General features: G+C 44.7%; 1 protein-coding gene across 1 annotated transcript in view; it reads left to right on the top strand.

Moving 5' to 3' along the window:
* Nucleotides 1-1,356: 1,356 nt before the first annotated feature.
* The window catches only part of LOC140460678 (uncharacterized), a 56,948-nt gene continuing 38,187 nt past the window's right edge, over nt 1,357-20,117 (top strand). The window contains exons 1-2 of the mRNA XM_072555311.1: nt 1,357-1,519; nt 8,335-9,598. Coding sequence (XP_072411412.1) covers nt 8,711-9,598 — 888 coding nt within the window. The 5' untranslated portion in view covers nt 1,357-1,519; nt 8,335-8,710. The remainder of the gene's footprint in view (nt 1,520-8,334; nt 9,599-20,117) is intronic.

The raw sequence follows: 20,117 nt of genomic DNA on the forward strand, positions 1-20,117 counted from the left end.
TAAAGGCCTTCCTGCGCATAGGGCAACTGAACGACCCATCTTTTTCATTTCCCCCCAATCTTTCTCATTTCCCCACCCTCTGTCCCCCTGTCAATTATCTCTCTCACCCCTGGCACTCTGCCCCTCCGTCCATTCTCTCTCCTTCTCTTCCACCCACTCCCTGTCCTTGAGGATACCTCAAACCCTCTTCGATCGCTGTATCAAACCCTTCTAGGAAGAGAGAAAGAGAATGGATGTTGGTGACTCGACCTGGTAGACACAGCTTCACGAGAAATGACAGATCTTTAAAATTGAGAATAGCTAAAATGATATATTCAGAAATATCATGAAAGCATGTTCAACTTTATAGAAAAGCTGCAGACATCTTTCTGAAACTTGCATTCAAATATGTCCAGTTAGTTCACAGCTGAGGACAGGGTGTAAGTTGTGGATGGTCTATTCCTAGTTTTGTGAAATTGATTCTGATTATACAGAAATAGAACCATAGAGTTGAACAGTATGGAAACAAACCCGTCGGTCCATGCTGACCAGGTATCCTAAATTAATCTTGGCACATATACCCATCTAAGTGTATTTTAAATTTTGTAATTGTACCAGCCTCCACCACTTCTTCTGGCAGCTAATTCAATACATGCAACACCCTTTGCGTGAAAAATTTGCCCCTTAGGTCCTTTTTATATCTTTCCCCTCTCACCCAAAATTTTCGTTCTGGACTCTCCCACCCAGCGAAAAGACCTTGTATATTTAACATATCAATGCCCCTCATGATTTTATAAATCTCTATAAGGTTTTATAAACCCTCAGCATCCAACGCTGTATGAAAAACAGTTCCTGCAGCTGAACCCCTCCAACCTTCGCAACTTATTTATAAATTGTTTTTGAACCCTTCTAAGTTTCACAACATCATTGCTACTCATGATTAATAGGCTGTGAACAATCTATCTTGTTCAGGGCATAAGAGGGGGAATTAACTTTCAAACTGTTTTTTTTCTGACTGTGAGGTCCCTTTTAAATATTTTCCCTGTAAATGGAAACCTATGCCCTCTCGCTTGGGATTCCCCTACCCTGGGGAAAAGACATTGAAAAGTTGAGGAGTCACACAAAATGCAAACGCAATAAAATGTCGAGCTACAGGTAAAAAAAATTGGCTTCACCTTTTTTTTAAACTCCTGTTGACATTTGACATTCGGGTACAAAATCTTGTCAGCAACACCAGCCACAGACCACACTGCGCATACTCCTCGGTGTCAGTAGGTATTGCGCATGTTCAGCGGTGTTTACAAGAACTGCGCATGCTTCACGCTGTCCACAATTACGGACCGCGACCTTCTTTTGATGGACCAATGGGGAGCTCGGGATGAGCGGAAGGAGCCTGGTTCTTTTGTCAATCAGAGCCCCGCTATTGTCTGAATACGGAAGTTTGATCATGAGCTTCTGAAGTTGCTACTGCTGTTGTTCCTCTCTGAATAAAGATTGAGCTTTACGCCAGACTGCAACTTCCTTCCTCTGTCCGACATCTGTGAGTACGGCACTTTCTTTTCTCACTCCCTTTTCCATTTGTTTTCATTCTGGGGTTCAATTTTTGTTTTGCAGTAATTGAAAGGAAAGGGAGTGAATCCCGGCGAGGGGAGAGACTCTGGAAAAGTTAGTCCAAGATTGTGTCTCAGTTTGCAAACACATGGCAAATGTAGTAGCACAATGTGAAGTTATCGCATTTGCTGTTTTACAAAAAAGCAGAAAGGAGACGCATTCCTTAAATAGTGATATATTGGGATGTGAAGAAAGTGAGGACTGCATATGCTGGAGTCGAAAAGTGTAGGGCTGGAAAAGCACAGCAGTTTCAGGCAGCATCTGAGAAGCAGGAGATTCGACATTTCAGGCACGAGCCCTTCATCAGGAATGATGTGTTGCTATACAAACAGGCCTCAGCGTCCTTCTATATCAGCAAGCAATGAGCAAGGCAAGTGGTACATTAGCAAGAGGAATTGAGTTCAGAGGTGGCGATGTCTTCCTGCAGTTTGGGGGGGTGTCATTGAATATATTCAAGGCTGAGTTCATTTGAATTTTCGACAACAAGGAAGTGGATGGTTCTCGGGGGAGGCAAGAAAATGGGTTTAAGACCAGTATAGAACAGTTAGACAGTCAGTCAGTGCAGAAACAGACTGTTCTGACCATCTAGTCCATGCTGACTATGTTCTCAAACTCAACTAGTTGCACCTGCCAGTGTTTGGCCCATATCCCTCTGAACCATTCCTACTCATTTGCTGATCCAAATGCTTTTTCACCCTTTTAACTGGACTACATCCACCACTTGAACTGAATTGAATTTATTTATTGTCACATGTACTGAGGCACAGTGAAAAGCATTGTCTTGTGATCAAAAAGGCAGATCACATAGTTAAGTGGCATAGTAAATAATAGGTAAACAGTGGCAAAAACAAAAACACAGGTTCAGGCAAGTCCTGAGAGTTTGAGAGTCCATTCAGTATTCTAACAATAGGGTAGAAACTGTTAGAAAATTGGCTGGTGCGTGTGTTCAGGCTTCTGTACCTTCTTCCCGATGGTAGAGATTGTAGACAAACATTACCAGAGTGGGATGGATCTTTAAGAATGCTGGCGGCTTCCCTTGACAGCAAGCCTGGTAGATGGATTCTATAGATGGGAGGTTGGCCTTTGTGATTGTCCGGGCTGAGTTCACCACTCTCTGAAACTGTCTCCAATCTTGAATGGTACAGTTGCCATACCAGGTAGTGATACATCCAAGACAGCTTGTTGTGGATGACCACTCCCAGGAGCTTAACACTCTCCTCTCATTCCACCTCTGTGCTGTTAATGTGTATGGGGACATGAGTAACATCCCGCCAAAAGTCAATAACGAGTTTCGTGGTTTTGGCCTGTGGGTCAGGAAACTGAGGATCGAGTTGCAGAGAGTGGGGCTTCGTCCAAGATCACGAAGTTTAGTAATCAGTCTCGAGGGGATAATAGTGTTGAAGACTGAACTGTAGTCAAGTAGGATTAAGTACCTGTTCTTGGTGTCAAGATGTTCTAGGGAGGAGGAAAGGGCAAATGATATGGCATCTGACATGGATCCCAATTTGCTGATAGGCAAATTCAAAGCAATTCATGACCACCGAAGTTAGGGTAACTGGGCGGTAGTCATTGAGACATGCTGCATGAGTCTTCTGAGGCACAGGGATGATGTTGGCCCTCTTGAAACAGACAGGGACAATGGCCTGCTGCAGGAAGAGGTTGAAGATGTGCGAGATGACCTCTGCCAGTTGATCTGCACATGCTCTGAGTGCACGGCCTGGTCCTCCGTCTGATCCCATCACTTTCCTTGGATTCACACGAAGGAAAACTGATCTGACCTCTGGACTTTGTCTGGACATTCATTCCACACACAAACCACTCTTAAAAAAGGGTGCTTCTGATGTCTTTTTAAAATCTTTCTCCACTCACCTTAAAAATTTGCTCCCTAATCTTGAAGCTCACATCTGAGCGAAAGGACATCTCTATCCTTCGTGATTTTATAATCCTCTGTAAGGTCATCTCTCAATATCCTAAGCTCCGGTGAAAAAGATTCCCAGTTTATCCATCTAGCTGTAGGTAGATTAATATCCAGTCATGATCTGTTGAATGCTGGTGCAGGCTTGAAAGACCAAATGGCCTACTCCTGCTCCCAAGTTTCTCTCACTGTGTGCAGAACAGCAAGAGCCTATAGGACACAGGAGCAGAAATTAGGCCAATCAGTCCACTGGGTCTGCTCCACCATTCAATCATGGCTGATAAGTTTCTCAACCCCATTCTCCAGCTTTCTCCCCTTTATTACAGACTCCCTAATAGTCAGAGGTAAATTGAGAAACAAATTTTGTAAGGAGATTTCAGTTATCTGTAATAAAAATGCGGTGGTTATGGTCAGGGATTTTAACTTTCGAAACATAGACTGGGACTGCCGTAGTGTTAAGGGTTTCGATGAAGAGGAATTTAAATGTGTACAAGAAAATTTTCTGATTCAGTAAGTGGATGTTCTGACTAGTGAAGGTGCAAAACGTGACCTGCTCTTGGGAAATAAGGCAGGGCAAGTGACTCAGCTGTCAGTGGAGGAGCACTTTGGGGCCAGTGACCATAATTCTATGAGCTATAAAAGAGTGATGATAAAGTAGAGACCAGCTCTAAATTGGAGGATGGCTAACTTGGTATTAGGCAAGATCTTCCAAAAGCTAACTGGGAGCAGATGTTCGCAGGTAAAGGGATGGCGAGAAAATGGGAAACCTTCAAAAATAAGAAACTGAGAGTCCAGAGACAGTATATTCCTGTGAGGTTGAAAGGGGAAAAACTAGGTAAAAACTAGGTAAAAACAAGGACTGCAGATGCTGGAAACCAGATTCTAGATTAGATGAAGGGCTTTTGCCCAAAACATCAATTTTCTTGCTCCTCGGATGCTGCCTGAACTGTGTTTTTCCAGCACCACTCTAATCTAGAACCTAGGGTGAAAGGGGAGGCTGGTAGGTGTAGTGAATGCTGAATGACGAGAGGAATTGAGCTTTTGGTTCAGAAAAAGAAGGAAGCATATGACAAGTATAGACAGGAGAGACCGAGTGAATCCTGACAGTACAAAGGCAGTTGGAGTATACTTAAGAGTAAACTCAGGAGGGCAAAAAGGGACCATGAGATAGCTTTGACAAGTAGAGTTAAGGAGAATCCAAAGGGTTTGTATAAATACATTAAGGAGAAAAGGGTAACTAGGGAGAGAACAGGGCCCCTCAAAGATCAGCAAGACAGCCTATGTGTGGAACTGCAGGAATTGGGGGAGATAATAAATAAGTATTTTGCATCAGTGTTTACTGTAGAGAAGGAACAGAGAAGAAATAGAATGTGTGAAAACAGATGATGATATCTCGAAAAATGTAAAAATGTCTGTACTACAAAGGAGGTGGTGCTGCATATCTTGAAATGCATGCAAGTGGATAAATCCCCAGAACCTGATCAGTTGTACCCTAGAACTCTGTGAGAAGCTAGAGAAGTGATTGTTGGGTCCCTTGCTGAGGTATTTGTACCATTGATAGTCACACGTGAGGTGATGAAAGACTGGAGGTTGTCTAACGTGGTACCAGTATTTAAGAAAGATTGCAAGGAAAAGCCATAGAACTATCAACCAATGAGCCTGACATTGCCGGTGGGCAACTTGTTGGAGGTAATCCTGAGGGACAGGATTTACATGTATTTGGAAAGGCAAGGACTAATTCGGGATAGTCAGCATGGCTTTGTGCGTGAGAAATCATGTCTCACGAACTTGATTGAATTTTTTTAAGTAACAAGGGATTGACAAGGGCAGAGCAGTAGACATGATCTCCATGGACTTCAGAAAGGCATTCAACAAGGTTCCTCATGAGAGATTGGTTAGCAAGGTTAGCTTTCGAGAAATACAGGGAGAACTAGCCATTTGGATACAGATCTGGATTGAAGGTAGAAGACAGAGGGTGGTGGTGAAGGGTTGATTTTCAGACTGGAGGCCTGTGACCAGTGTCTGTGACCACAAGGATTGGTGCTGGTTCCATTACTTTTCGTCATTTATATGAATGATTTGGATGTGAGCATAAGAGGTATAGTTAGTAAGTTTGCAGATGACACCAAAATTGGAGGTGTAGTGGACAGCAAATAAGGTTACCTCCGATCACAACGGGATCTTGATCCGATGGGCCAATGGGCTAAGGAATGGCAGATGGAGTTTAATTTAGATAAATGTGTGGTACTACATTTTGGAAAAGCCAATCAGGTAAGGTCCAAGGGAGTGTTGCTGATCAAAGAGACCTTGGAGTGCAGGTTCATAGCTCCTTGACAGTAGAGTCGCAGGTAGATAGAACAGTGAGGAAGGCATTTGGGTAGTAAAGTTGAGAGGTAACGTTGCAGCTGTATAGGACACTGGTTCGGCCACTTTCGGAATATTGTGTGCAATTCTGGTCTCCTTCCTATCAGGAAGATGCTGTGAAACTTGAAAGGGTTCAGAAAAGATTTACAAGGATGTTGCCGTGTTTGAAGGATTTTAGCTGGAGAGGCAGAATAGACTCGGGCTGTTTTCGAGAGCATTAGAGACTTTTGTGGCGCGGGGCGGGGGCGCGGTGATCTTCCACACGTTTATTCTATCCATAATCCTCATGATTTTATAAACAGACAAGGTCTTTTCCCTGGGTTGTGGAGTCAGAACTAGAGGGCATTGGTTTAGAGTGAGAGGGGAAAGATTTTAAAAGGGACCTCAGGGACAAGTGTTTCATGTAGAGGGTGGTGCATGTATGGGATGAATGTCAGAGTAAGTGATGGAGGATGGTACAATTACTGCATTGAAAAGGCATCTGGATGGGTATATGAATAGGAAAGGTTTAGAGCGATAGTGGCCAAGTCCTGGCAAATGGGACAAGATTAGGTTAGGATAACTGGTCGGCATGGACGAGTTGGACTAAAGGGTCTGTTTTCATTCTGTACACCTCTACGATGTTACTTCAGGACTCTGAAATTGTTCATGAAAACCACCTCAGTAATCTGCTCAGTTTTAAGACTACAATATACAGGAGCAGAATAAGGCCATTTGCCCCACTGAGTCTGCTCCACCAGTCGATCATGGCCGGTATGTTTCTCAATCCCATTCTGTTGCCTTCTCCTCGTAACCCTTGATCCCCTTACTTATCAAAGACCTATCTATCCCTTTCTTAAATGCCCTCTGCAGCGTTGAGATCCACAGATTCACCATCCTCTGCCTGAAGGAATTCCTCCTCATCTCAGTTCTGAAGGGCATTCCTTCACCCTGAGCCTGTGTCCTCTGGTCCTCGTTTCTCCTACTGGTGGAAACATCTTCCCCACATCCACTGTATCCAGTCAGAGTCACACAGCACGGAAACAGATCCTTCGGTCGAACCAGTCCATGTCGACCATAATCCCAAACTAAACTAGTCCCACCTACATGTGCTTGGCCCAATATCCCTCTGAACATTTCTTATTCATGTACTATTCCAAATGTCATTTAAATGTTGTGACTGTAAGCGCATCTACCACTTCCTCTGGAAATTCATTCCACACATGAAGCACTCTGTGTGAAAATGTTGCCCCTTATTTTGTTTTTAAATCTTTCTGTTCTCACCTTAAAAATATGTCTGCTAGTCTTGAAATCCCTCATTCCAGGGAAATGACTCCTGACATTGATCTTCTCTGTATCCAGCAAGATTTTATAAATCTCTAAGAAGACCTGAAATGTTAGCTTCCTCTCTCTATGTGGACGCTGCCTGACCAGCTGTGATCTCCAGCATTTGTTGTTTTCAGGACGGATTCCAGCATCTGTCGCAATGCACTCCTAAATGTTGGCTACCTCTTTCCAGATCCTTCGAGACTCGACCTTACTCAACAATCCACTGTGCGGTACAGTCAATAAAGCTCCACGTTGCATCTCTTTCAGCACACATGGGCAGCACATGGCTCAGTGGTTAGCACTGCTGCCTCACAGCACCAGGGACAAGGATTTGACTCCAGCTTTAGGTGACTGACTGTGTGGAGTTTGAACATTGTTCACCCCGTAGCTGTATGAGTTTCATCCAGGTGCTCCGGTTTGCTTCCACAGTCCAAAGATTTTCAGGTTTGGGTGAATTGGCCATGCTAAATTGCCCCATAGTATTCGGGGATGTGTGCGTTAGGTATATTAGTCGGAGGTAAATGGAGAGAGTGATAGGAGTAGGGAAATGGGTGTGGGTGGGTTACTCTTCGGAGTGTTGTTATGTACTTGTTGGGCCAAATGGCCTCATTCTGCACTGTAGGGATTCTATGTGGCAACCCCCCAGCTTTTTGCATTTCCATAGGGGAAGTGAGGACAGGCCGGAAGTTCAGTGAGTGTGAAGTGAAAATTAAATGTAGTGCTTTGCTTGAGCTCAAGCTGAGTGACTTGGTGGCGGGACTGGAAAAGGAAGGTACGGTGTCTGAGTGGTTAGTGCTGCTGCCTCACGGTACCAGGGCCCCAGGTACAATTCCAGCCTCGGGACCGTTGTCTGTGTGGATATTGCACATTCTCCAACTGGTGTTTGTGGTGGATTTCTTCCAGTGCATCTGTTTCTTCTCACTATCCAAAGATGTGCAGGTTTGGGTGAATTAGCCATGTTAAATTGTCCATAGTGTCCAGGATGTGTAGGTTAGATGCATTAATCAGGTGTAAATGTAGAGCAATCGGAGCAGGGTAATGGTGCTTTCAATTTCATGGAATTACAAAAGAAAAGAATGTTCCGCATAAAGTAGAATTGCTTGTTCTGAATTTCTGCCCTGACTGACAGTGATGACTTTCATAATCTTTTTTTTAAGTGCATTTGAAGATCTGAAGACTGAAGTTTCAAATTCAACAGACGAAGGGCTTATGCCCGAAACAGGAACTCTCCTGCTCCTTGGATGCTGCCTGACCTGCTGTGTATTTCCAGCACCACACATTTTGACTGACTCTCCAGCGTCTGCAGTCCTCATTTTCACGTCAATGACAGACAGTCAATCAATCCATTGGGACTCTAACGATCTTCGATTTTGATTCTATGAGAAGGAGCAAAACTCTTTGGTTTCTGTTTCAGTAAGCTTTCAGCATCAGTGGAGCTGGATGAGAGACGCAACTGTGGCAGCGCATTAAGTGTGCAGTCTGTAACAATTATACAGCCTGGAAAGAGGAATTCACGGCAGGGAGGGGTTGTGCATGCATTTGTGTGCAGCTGAAGCTTTGGCCGTGGAGAAACCAGAGGAATCTTGCCCCATGGAGAAACCGTGGCAGTGTGGTGACTGCAGGAAAGGCTTCAGTGTCCCATCTGCCCTGGAAATTCATCAGCGCAGTCACACCAGGGAGAGGCCGTTTTCCTGCCCAGAGTGTGGGAAGGGATTTATCCGCTCTTCCCACCTGCTGGACCACCGCCGGGTCCACACTGGGGAGAGACCATTCACCTGCCCTGAGTGCAGGAACAGCTTCACCCACTCCTCCCACTTGCTGGCGCACCAGCGTGTCCACACCGGGGAGAGGCCCTTCCCCTGCTCTGATTGTGGGAAGGCCTTCGGCAAATCCTCTGACTTACTGAAGCACCAGCGGGTCCACACGGGGGAGAGGCCATTCAGTTGCCCCGAGTGCGGGAAGGCCTTTAGCGATTCCTCTGCCCTGCTGAGGCACCAGTGGGTCCACACAGGCAAGAAGCCGTTCCCCTGCCCTGAATGTGGGAAGGGCTTCAGCAGTTCCTCCTCCCTGCTGACACACCAGCGGGTCCACACTGGGGAGAGGCCATTTGCCTGCCCTGAGTGTGGGAAGGACTTTACCCAGCCCTCCCAACTGCTAACCCACCGGCGAGTCCACACCGGGGAGAAGCCATTCTCCTGCTCAGTGTGCGGGAAGGGCTTTGCGGTCTCCTCCAACCTCGTGACCCACCAGCGGGTCCACACGGGGGAGAGGCCCTTCAGCTGTCCCGAGTGCGGGAAGGCTTTCAGCAATTCCTCCCACCTGCTGAGGCACCAGCGGGTCCACACCGGGGAGAAGCCGTTCTCCTGCCCAGAGTGTGAGAAACGCTTTAACCGCTCTTCCCACCTACTGACCCACCAGCGGGTCCACACGGGAGTGTAGCCGTTCTATTGCCCTGAGTGCAGGAAGGGCTTCAGCAATTCTTCTGCTCTGCTGACCCACTGGCAGGTCCATACAGGGGAGAGGCCATTCAGCTGCCCTGAGTGCGGCAAGAGGTTCACATTTTCCAGCAACTTGTGAAGACACCAGCGGGGACACCAGTGCTCCCAACAATCGGATACCGCCAGTGACGCTACTGTGGACTAAACCTTGTGCCCCACTCTGACAATGGGTGCAGTGGGAACATTGTTGGGCTTTTAAAACAATTTTCTGGACTGCACACCGCCTCGCACCCCCAAGTGCAATCCTAAAGTGGCTCGGGGTGACATAGTGGCTCAGTGCTTAGCACAGCTGCCTCATAGAGCCATGGACCCGGGTTTGATTCTACTGTTTGATTCTCCCGTGTCTGCATGGGTTTCCTCCGGGTGTTCCAGTTTTGCTCCCACTATACAAAGATGTACAAGTTAGGGTGAGTTAGCCTAGCTCAATTGTCCATAGTGTTCAGGGATGTGTAATGTGGTGCGTTAGTCAGGGGTAAATGGAGACTGGTCAAGAGTGTGGTGCTGGAAAATCACAGCAGGTCTGGCAGCATCTGAGGCGCAGGAGCATCGACGTTTTGGGCATAAGTCCTTCCTCAGCAATGATGCCTGAAACATTGATTCTCCTGCTCTTCGGACGCTGCTTAATCTGCTGTGCTTTTCCAGCACCAGACTCTCGACTGTGATCTTCAGCATCTGCAGTCCTCACTTTCTCCAAGTAAACGCAGCAACCCAGGTAGCGTTAGGAGGTGAAGTTAGCATTTCGGGTATTAACCCTCCTTCAGGACTGAAGAAGGGTTCTTCCCAAAACATTGACTTCTGTATCAGAAACAATTTACCAGGATGTTGCCGGGGGTCGGAGGGTTTGAGCTGCAGGGAGAGGCTATTTGGCTGGGTGAGAGATTTAAAAGGGACGTAAGGGGTAATGTTTTCATGCAGAGGGTAGTGCGTGTATGGAATGAGTTTCCAGAGAAAGTGGAGGCTGGTACAATTATACCACTTAGAAGGCATCTGGTTTCGGACATGAACAGGAAGGGTTAAGACGGATATGGGCCAAGTACTGACAAATGGGACAAAATTAATTTAGGATGTCTTGTCAGCATCGATGAGTTGGACCAAAGGGTCTGTTTCCATGCTGTATATCTCTATGTCTACCGGTCCTGATGTAAATTTTAAAATGGAGTCCAAGTAACTTTGAATAGTTCAGTCTTGTTGAACTCACCTCTTGAAAGGTTTCAAATGAATCCCTCCAAGTGATACTGTTTAAAAATGCGTGTTGGACAAAATATCCCATTAAGTTCGACACAAACCCACAGCTGAAGGCATCAGAAGTCACACAACACCAGCTTACAGACCAACAGGTTTATTTGAAATTACAAGCTTTAGGAGCATTGCTCCTTCTTCAATGCTGCTGCTTCATCACTTCACCGACAAAGGAGCAGTGCTCTGAAATCTCGTGAGTTCAAATAAACCTGTTGGACTCTAACCTGGTGCCGTGTGACTTCTGACCTTGTCCAGCCCAATCCAACACCAGCACTTCCAAATCAGAGTTGACTAATGAGATCGGATTTTATACAGTGCGATTAAGTGAGGTGCTCATCTGAAAACTCAAAACTGTTGGAGCGACAAAGAGACACGAGTCAGTGTTACAGCACGGAGACAGGCCCATCGGCCCAAACTGGTTCATGCTGACCAAAACATCCATCAACAGTAACCCCATTTCCCTGCACTTGGCCACTATCCTTCTAAACCTCTCCTCTCCATGTATTTGACCAAATGCCTTTTAATTGTTGTTAATGTATCTCCCTCAACCACTTCCACTGGCAGCTCATTCCATACACAAACCACTCTCTAAAATTTTTGCCCCACATATTTTTTCAATCTCTCCCCTCTCACCGTACAAATGTGTCCCCAGTCTTGTAATTCCCCCATCCTAGGTAAGAGGCAACAATCCTTAACCCTATCTATAACCCTCACGGTTTTATAAACTTCGCCTCTCATCCTCCTCTGCTCCAGCGGGAAAAACATCCCAGCCTTAATTCCAATTTGTTAATAATGGTGCATTGATAATTTCAGCTGTGTGTGTGTCAAGGATCTCATTTCTAAGCCAATGCAGTGCCTCTTAAGTTTACCTGACCTTAAAACAAATGGTACTCCATTCATTTAAAATGTTTATGGTTTCTGTGCAAAGTCAGTCCTCATTGGAAAACAGCCAATAGTGTCTTAAATCCCATAGGCTGCTTCTGACCAGGTGTGTATGCTCTGTTTGGAGATGTAGGAGTAAAACTTCACAATAAAATATTAATACAGCCTTTATTCATGACTCATTATTAAACACACTTTCTCCATTTACAGCTGTAATTGAGAGAGGCTTCTCTGAATTTAGTCGACGTGTTTGTAACAAGTTGTGAAACATGAAAGGACACTGAAAAGATTTACAAAGATACTGCCAGGGTTGGAGCTGTTGCAAGAGGCTGAAATAGACTAGTGCTATTTTCCCTGGAGGGTCAGAGGCTGAGGGGTGACCTTACAGACTGTTTCGCTACAGATTGTTTCGCTGTAGAGTGTTTCAGAAAAAAAAATCTCAAACCTTTTTCCAATTGTTGCCTTTGCCAATATCTGTTGGCCATTAGTGAAGTCCCTTAGCCCAGTTAAATTGGACCCTCTGCCTTTTACAACCCCTCTTGGGAAAAAAAATCAAGACGACATAATCTTCTTAAAGGAGTAACATCATCACAACAGAGAGCACACAAACAGAAACATTTCTATCACAAGGTTGACAGTTAACAGGCCAAGATAATGACTTTTCAATTTAGCCAATCAATTCAAGTCAGGTCCTTTGGCTACCAATACCTACTAAATTTAAATCTGATAGGATTGGTCCTCTGTTGTCAAAACCATTGTAAAAACTCAATATGGCATCAAGGGTATAAAAGAAGGGGACAGTTGAACAGAGCCCCAGAGCTAACTCCCTATTGCTAGAGCTAAGAGTCCTCAGCACTAGAGCGAGACATCAGCTCTGACAGTCATCTGTGAATGAGACAGCATCATTTACAAGAAAACCAGAAGAGCAGGAATTCCTGACAAAAGATTCAATAGAATGATGCTTAGAATATTCTGGAAGACGTAACCAGGCTGTAATCTGAGAGACTAAATTCTATTTCTTGTGGTATTAGTGGGTCTTGTATTTATTGGAACAGCATATGACAAAAATCCTGTTTTATGCCAGAATCGTCAGTAGTTCGAAGGGATTTATTCGGTTTGTTAATAGTTTAGTTCAGTTGTTTACCATTCAAGTTGGATATGTAAATTGCTTTTTGTTGATTTTAAAGTGTCAGGGATTTATTTTTGTTTTTAAGACTAGAGCAGATGACACCACTTTTCACACTAATTTTGTATAGATTATAGGGCAACGCACTCCTCTTTTGGTGTTTTGTTTTGAGATCTCAGAGAGGGGAGGAGGTTCAGCATTCGCTGTAACAGTATTGACGTGCCGTCCTGCTGAATGCAAAGGAGTCATTGTTAATCCCAACCTCCCATTCTGGTTGTGGGTGAATCGCTTTAATTTGAATACTGACTCAGAAACTGCACAGACAACCAACTGTTGAACCATGATTTACACTTTATTGTAGGTATCAACCCTTCACGTAAGCAAGTTCACCCTCACCACCATCACCCCCCCCCCCAACACACACACACCCCAAATCTTGGTTATCACCCAAATGATGGCAGAATTTAACATTGTTTCTACCAACAGTTCCCAACTCTGGAAGTGGATGCAGTGTTGTTCTTCCAAGCACTACAGCTGAAACGTTCTGGAGTTGAATTCTGGTGGAGTTCTGTAACTTTCAGATTTCTGGTGTAATGTTTCTTTAGATTCTAACCACCATCTCTCCACCCTGCTGGAGACCTCAGGTCTGTAGCTTACCTTCTTATCCTTGAGGGTTTTCCACCTGTTTGAAACAGCCTGTCCTGCAATTAACCCCTTTACGCCAAGGTAAAAACAATGACTGCAGATGCTGGAAACCAGAGTCTAGATTAGAGTGGTGCTGGAAAAGCACAGCAGTTCAGACAGCATTCAAGCAGCAGGAAAATCGATGTTTCGGGCAAAAGCCCTTCATCAGGAATACAGGATTCCTGATGAAGTGCTTTTGCCCGAAACGTCGATTTTCCTGCTCCTTGAATGCCCTTTACGCCAAGGCCTTTCTTCTACAAGCAGAATTAATTGTCCTTTTATCACACAGTTATTAAACACCATTATTTCATCTGTCCAAAGGAACAGCTCATTCTTCCCAGCGATAGTTAATGTATGTTATTTGTTAACTCCCTTGTAGCAGTTTCTCATTGGCCCTTTCGTTTCTTGGTCCAGAAGGAGTTATTGCTTACTCATGAAGTTATCAAAGTTCTGGAGTTTACAGGACCACACCACATTCCTCTCTGCCTCCCCCAGGAATAACGATTGCTCCTGAGATACTCGCAGTTCCTGACATTCCTTGGTATCCCCAAATACAATCCACATGTCAGGAAATCACTGATGCTGCCCTGACACCAGACAGTCACTGTTGGAACACAAGGATTATGGGAAGAAAATTCAGAAATCCGAAGTGCAAAGAGACTTGGGAGTTCAAGATCAGGATTTTCTCAAAGTAAACTTGCAGGTTGAGTCAGTAGTTAGGAAGGCAAATGCAACGATGGCATTTATTTTGACAGGACTTGAATACAAAAGCAGGGATGTACTTCTGAGACTATAAAAGGCTCTGGTCAGGCCACATTTGGAGCATTGTGCAGTTTTGGGCCTCCTATTTAGCAAGGATGTTTTGGCCCAGGAGGGTGTTCAGAGGAGGTTCACGAGAATGGTCCCTGGAATGAAACATTTAACATATGAGGGACATTTGAGGACTCTGGGACTATATGGAGTTTAGAAGGATGAGGGGGGTTGCAATTGAAACCTACAGGATATTGAACGGCCTGGACAGAGTGGATGTTGGGAAGATGTTTCCATTGTTAGGAGAAACTAGGACCAGAGGGTACAGCCTTAGAGGAAAAGGAAGACCCTTTAGTTGGGAGATAAGGCAAAACGTCTTCAGCCAGAGAGTGGTGTATCTATGGAATTCACAGCAACAGAAGGCTGTGGAGGCCAGATCATTGAGCATATTTAAGATGGAGACAGAAATGTGCTTGAGTATCAAGGGTTCCGGGACGAATGGGCTAGGGAAAGTTAACAGCCACGATTGAATGGTGGAGTAGACTCAATGGGGCGAATGGCCTAATTTCAGCTCCTATGGTCTTGTGATATGCTCATGTGTGGAGGCGTGATGAATGGGCAAAGAGATGAAGAGGGAAGAAGAATTAAGGGGAAGCTGGATACAGACACAAGGGAGAAAGAAGTACAAGAACTGTACAATAAATGACAGAACTCCTAGGAGCACTGACATGCAGAGGGATCTGGGCATATAGATCCCTGAAAGTGGAAACAGAGGTGGGTATGGTGGTCAAGAAGGCACACAGCATGCTTGCCTTTCCTGGGTGTAAAAGTTGGCAAGTTACGTTACAGCTATTTATTTCAACCACATTAGGGATATTGTATGCAGTTCTGGTCACCACACTATCAGAAGGGTGTGGATGCTCTGGGAGAGGGTGCATTAGTCAAGGGCTAATATTGTGTAATAGGAGTAGGTGAATAAGTCTGTGTCGGTTACTCTTCAGAGGGTCAGTGTGCACATGTTGCGCCAAATGGTCTTTTCCACACTAGGGATTCTATGTTACTCAGATTTTTTTTATTCCCCAGTGTGAAAAGATCAACTACAAAAGGGCACAGGTTCAAGGCAAGAGGAGGGCAGTCTTCAGAAGAAGTGGAGGGGAAGGTTTTTCACACAGAGGGGTAATGGGTGGTGGAAGGAGGCACCTTAGCAATGTTTAAGGTGTATCTTGATAGACACATGAACGCGAGATGAACTAAAGGATAGAAACCATATATGGGCAATAAATAACAGGTCCAAGTGAGAATTAAAAATTGGCACAGGCTTGATGGGGGTGCCTAAACCAAATAAGAAGGTCTTGTGACTGCTGTATTGTACTGATCCAGGTTTTCCCCACTATCCAAAAGTGGAGCGTTCCTATGAAACCTTTCATAAGGCAAAATAACATAAAGCGAAGAAGCAATGAACATTAATTCATTTATATCGTATATACTCAAGTAATAGTCAATTTTTTGACTACTTTTTAAGGTTAAATTTAGGGGGTCGACTGTTACTTGGATACTACTTGAGGGGCTGAAATTCATGCCTGTCAAGATTCACACCGTATCATAAGCAGAAGCTCAACTGATGAATAAAGCAAAAAAAAATCAATTATGGTAATTCTGAAAACTGAGTGGAACATACAGAGAACGGACTGGAAGACGGGAACAGAGCCGAACAACCGACAGACTGCAAAGCTGGAGTGGAACATGACGGCCATCACACTGTCTCACAAACATTGGTCTGTTGTCTATGAAGAACTAGGGTCGACTTTTACATGATCAGACTACTTTTCACAGCACTTGCAAGAAAAAAAACCAAACACGTCCAATTTGCTATGCATGGAGAACAGGAAATATACAAAAGGATTTTTTTTTAAAAAAGATTTTCATCATTCAGACACAACTATACATATGCACATGTCCATTTAAATACTGGGTAGGTTGATTCTTTGGAAGGTGACAATTGCAAAGAAATGAAGGTCTTCAACAAAATGCTGGATTTCGTTGAAAGATTTATTAGTCTGCCCATTCCCCTCCCTCCACAGCCAAATCATCACTGGACAAGACAAAACCCCAGGATCTAAATAACATACCTACATACACACACACACAATCCTACCCATTTTACGTGCGATTACCTCAATTCACAATAATAAAACATAACCATAGAGGTTTACACAGGCTCTCGTACACAATATTGCCTGTGACCTTCTACAGCGCTCTGTGAAGTGCTGCAAATCCCATGATGACAGTATTTCATATCCAATGTGTTAAATAACATTGTATATTTTATTTGAAAAGGTATCTATACATTATACACAATTGAATATCGGAACAGTTCAGTCAGATGGTACAGCCTGCCCTCCTACATGGATTATAGAAGGTGTATGGAGAATTAGATGGTGATTCTAATATAAATTATGTTTGTTTTAGGAATGGGAGTGATTGCGGCTCCAGGTTAATGGTGATCCGCCTTATCCCCCGGGTTCCCCCTCAGCCCAGCCCGGTACCTGGTAGAGTGAAGCCGCGGGTAGCTCCAGGGACACGGTCCAGCACAGCACCGAGTGCAGCCTCTCCTCCAGCTTGTGATCCGCGCCGGACTTTACCCCCCGCCGCCGCCGCCGCCGCTCCTCCACCTCCCGCCGCGGGCGCCGGCTCTCTCTCCTCCACCGCCGACATTTTTAATTTGTTTTCTCGTTCACCCGGTAACCGTCACCTCCCCCTTCCCGGGCCCCGGAAATTATACAAAAATAAACAATAAACCCCCCACCACCGGGGACTGTCTCCTTTTCTTCACAACTTTTGTTTGAAAAGTTCCGGCTTTAATTTGAAATGTATTTTAAAGGTATTTTCTGTGGTAAACGATGCCTGTCTGCCCCCCTCCCTCCGTCAGAAACCGCCCGCTGAGTCGATGAACAAACCGCAGCCTCGCGCCGCCATCTTTGTTTTTCTTCTTCTTTCCGTCTCCTCCTTCAGTGACGCGCGTCATCCGCGCTCCCTCCAATCAGAACGCACCTTACTCCACCTGACCAATGGTGGTCGGCGCTAGTTGTTACGGGCAGATCTTGTGTCCAATTGGCAGTTTGGGGTAAAAATGGCGGGAGCCACAATTTCTTTTTCAGGTGTTGCACATCTCATTCCCTTTGCTTTTCTCTTCCGAGGGGGGAGGGGAAATCCCAAACTAGAGGGCACAGGTTTAGGGTGAGAGGGGAAAAATTTAAAAGGGTCCCAAGGGGCAACTTTTTCACGTATATGGTGGTGTGTGAACTGAATGAGCTGCCAGAGAAAATGGTGGAAGCTGGTACAAATGCAACATTTAAAAGACATCTGGATAGGTATATGGACAAAGCGCTGGCAAATGGGACTAGTTTAATTTAGGCTATCTAGTCAACACATACTGAAGGGTTGTTTTTGTGCTATACAACTCAATGGTTTTATTTCTACAGAGCCAGAACCAATTTCACAAGACCAGGCCATTTGTCCCTTACACTGTCCTCAACTGTGGCCTAACTGAGCATATTTCAATTAGATTAGATTACTTACCGTGTGGAACAGGCCCTTCGGCCCAACAAGTCCACACCGCCCCGCCGAAGCGTAACCCACCCATACCCCTACATCTACATCTACCCCTTACCTAACACTACGGGCAATTTAGCACAGCCAATTCACCTGACCTGCACATCTTTGGAGTGTGGGAGGAAACCGGAGCACCCGGAGGAAACCCACGCAGACACGGGGAGAACGTGCAAACTCCACACAGACAGTCGCCTGAGGCGGGAATTGAACCCGGGTCTCTGGCACTGTGAGGCAGCAGTGCTAACCACTGTGCCACCCAAATTCTTAGTGCTATGTAATGAGCCAGACTTTATAAAAAATCTTAAAGCAAAGGAACACTTAGGCGGCAGCGATTATAATATGGTAGAGTTCAGTGTGCAGTTTGAAAAAGAGAAAGCAAAATTGGATAGAATGGTAGTACAGTTAAAGGTAATTACAAGGGAAGTCAGGAAACGTATCAACAACAAAAAAAGAGAACCTACAATGTGGCCAAGAGCACTGGGAAATCATATGCTTGGGAAGACTACAAAAACAAACAGAAGATAACAAAGGAAGGAGAGGATCAAATATGAAAGGTAAGCGAACCTGTAATGTTAGAAATGATATTAAAATTTTTTGCAATACGTAAGAAACAAACAAGATGCAAAAGTAGAAATTGGGCTGCTCCGAATTGATGCAGGAAGGCTAGTGATGGGCGATAAGGAAATAGCTGAAGAACTTAATAAATACTTTGTGTCAGTCTTCACAGTGGAAGACATGAGTAATATCCTAACAATTAAGGAGAGTTAAGGGACAGAGTTGAGTATGGTAGCCATTACAAAGGAGAAAGTGCTAGAAAAGCTAAAAGGTCTAAAGATTGAGAAATCTCCTGGTTTTGATGGCTACATGCTAGCGTTCTGAGGGAGGTGGATGAAGAATTAGCAGAGGCATTGGTTGTAATCTTTCAAAAATCACTGGAGTAAGGGAAAGTCCCAGATGATTGGAAAATCACTGTCATAAGTTCTTTGTTCAAGAAAGGATCAAGACAAAAGATAGAAAATTATACGCTGATTAGCCTAATCTCAGTTGTACGTAAAATTCTAGAATCCATCGTAAAGGATGAGATTTCTAAATTCTTGGAAGTGCATGGTTGGATTAAAATAGGTCAGCATGGATTTAGTAAGGGGAGGTCATGCCTGACAAACTTGTTAGAGTTCTTTGAAGAGTTAAAAAGTAGGTTAGACTTGGGAAACCCAGTGGATGTCATCCAGATTTGGTAAGGTGCCTCATCGGAGGCTGCTGAGTAAGGTGAGGCCCCATGGTGTTAGAGGTGAGCTACTGGCATGGATTGAGGATTGGCTGCCTGACAGAAGGCAGAGAGTTGGGATAAAAGATTATTTTTTTGGAATGGGAGCCGGTGACAAGTGGTGTCACGCAGGGCTCAGTTTTGGGGCTGCAGCTGTTCAGTTTATATGTTAATGATCTGGATAAAGGGATTGGGGGCATTCCCGCGAAGTTCACTGATGATACAAAGTTAGGCAGACAGGCAGGTAGTTCTGAGGAGCTGTGGAGGCCGCAGAAAGATTTGGACAGTTTAGGAGTGTGGTCCAGGAAATGGCTGATGAAATTCAATGTAACAAAATGTGAGGTCTTGTACTTTGGAAAAAAGAATACAGGCATGGACTATTTTCTAAACAGTGAGAAAATTCATAAAGCCAAAGTACAAAAGGATCTGAGACTGCTAGTCCATGATTCTCTAAAGGTTGACTTGCAGGTTGAGTCCGTGGTTAAGAAAGCAATGTAACGTTGTCATTTGTCTCAAGAGGGTTGGAATGTAAAAGCAGCGGTGTGCGCTACTGAGACTTTATAAAGCTCTGGTTAGGCCCCATTTAGAATACTGCGTCCAATTTTGGGCTACACACCTGAGGAAGGACATAGTGGCACTGGAGCATGTCCAGCAGAGATTCGGCTGAACGGCTGAGGATCCTAGAATTATATTCATTAGAGCTGAGAAGGTTGAGGGGAGATCTATTAGAAACTTACAGGATAGTGCATGGCTAAGAAAGGGTGGACGCTGGTAAGTTTTTTCCATTAGGCAGGGAGACTAGGACCCATGGGCATAGCCTGATAATTACAGGGAGTCAATTTAGAATGGAAGTGACGAGACATTTCTTCAGCCAGTGAGTGGTGG

The sequence above is a fragment of the Chiloscyllium punctatum genome, chromosome 36, assembly GCF_047496795.1.
Source record: "Chiloscyllium punctatum isolate Juve2018m chromosome 36, sChiPun1.3, whole genome shotgun sequence".
Classification (NCBI taxonomy): Eukaryota; Metazoa; Chordata; class Chondrichthyes; order Orectolobiformes; family Hemiscylliidae; genus Chiloscyllium; species Chiloscyllium punctatum.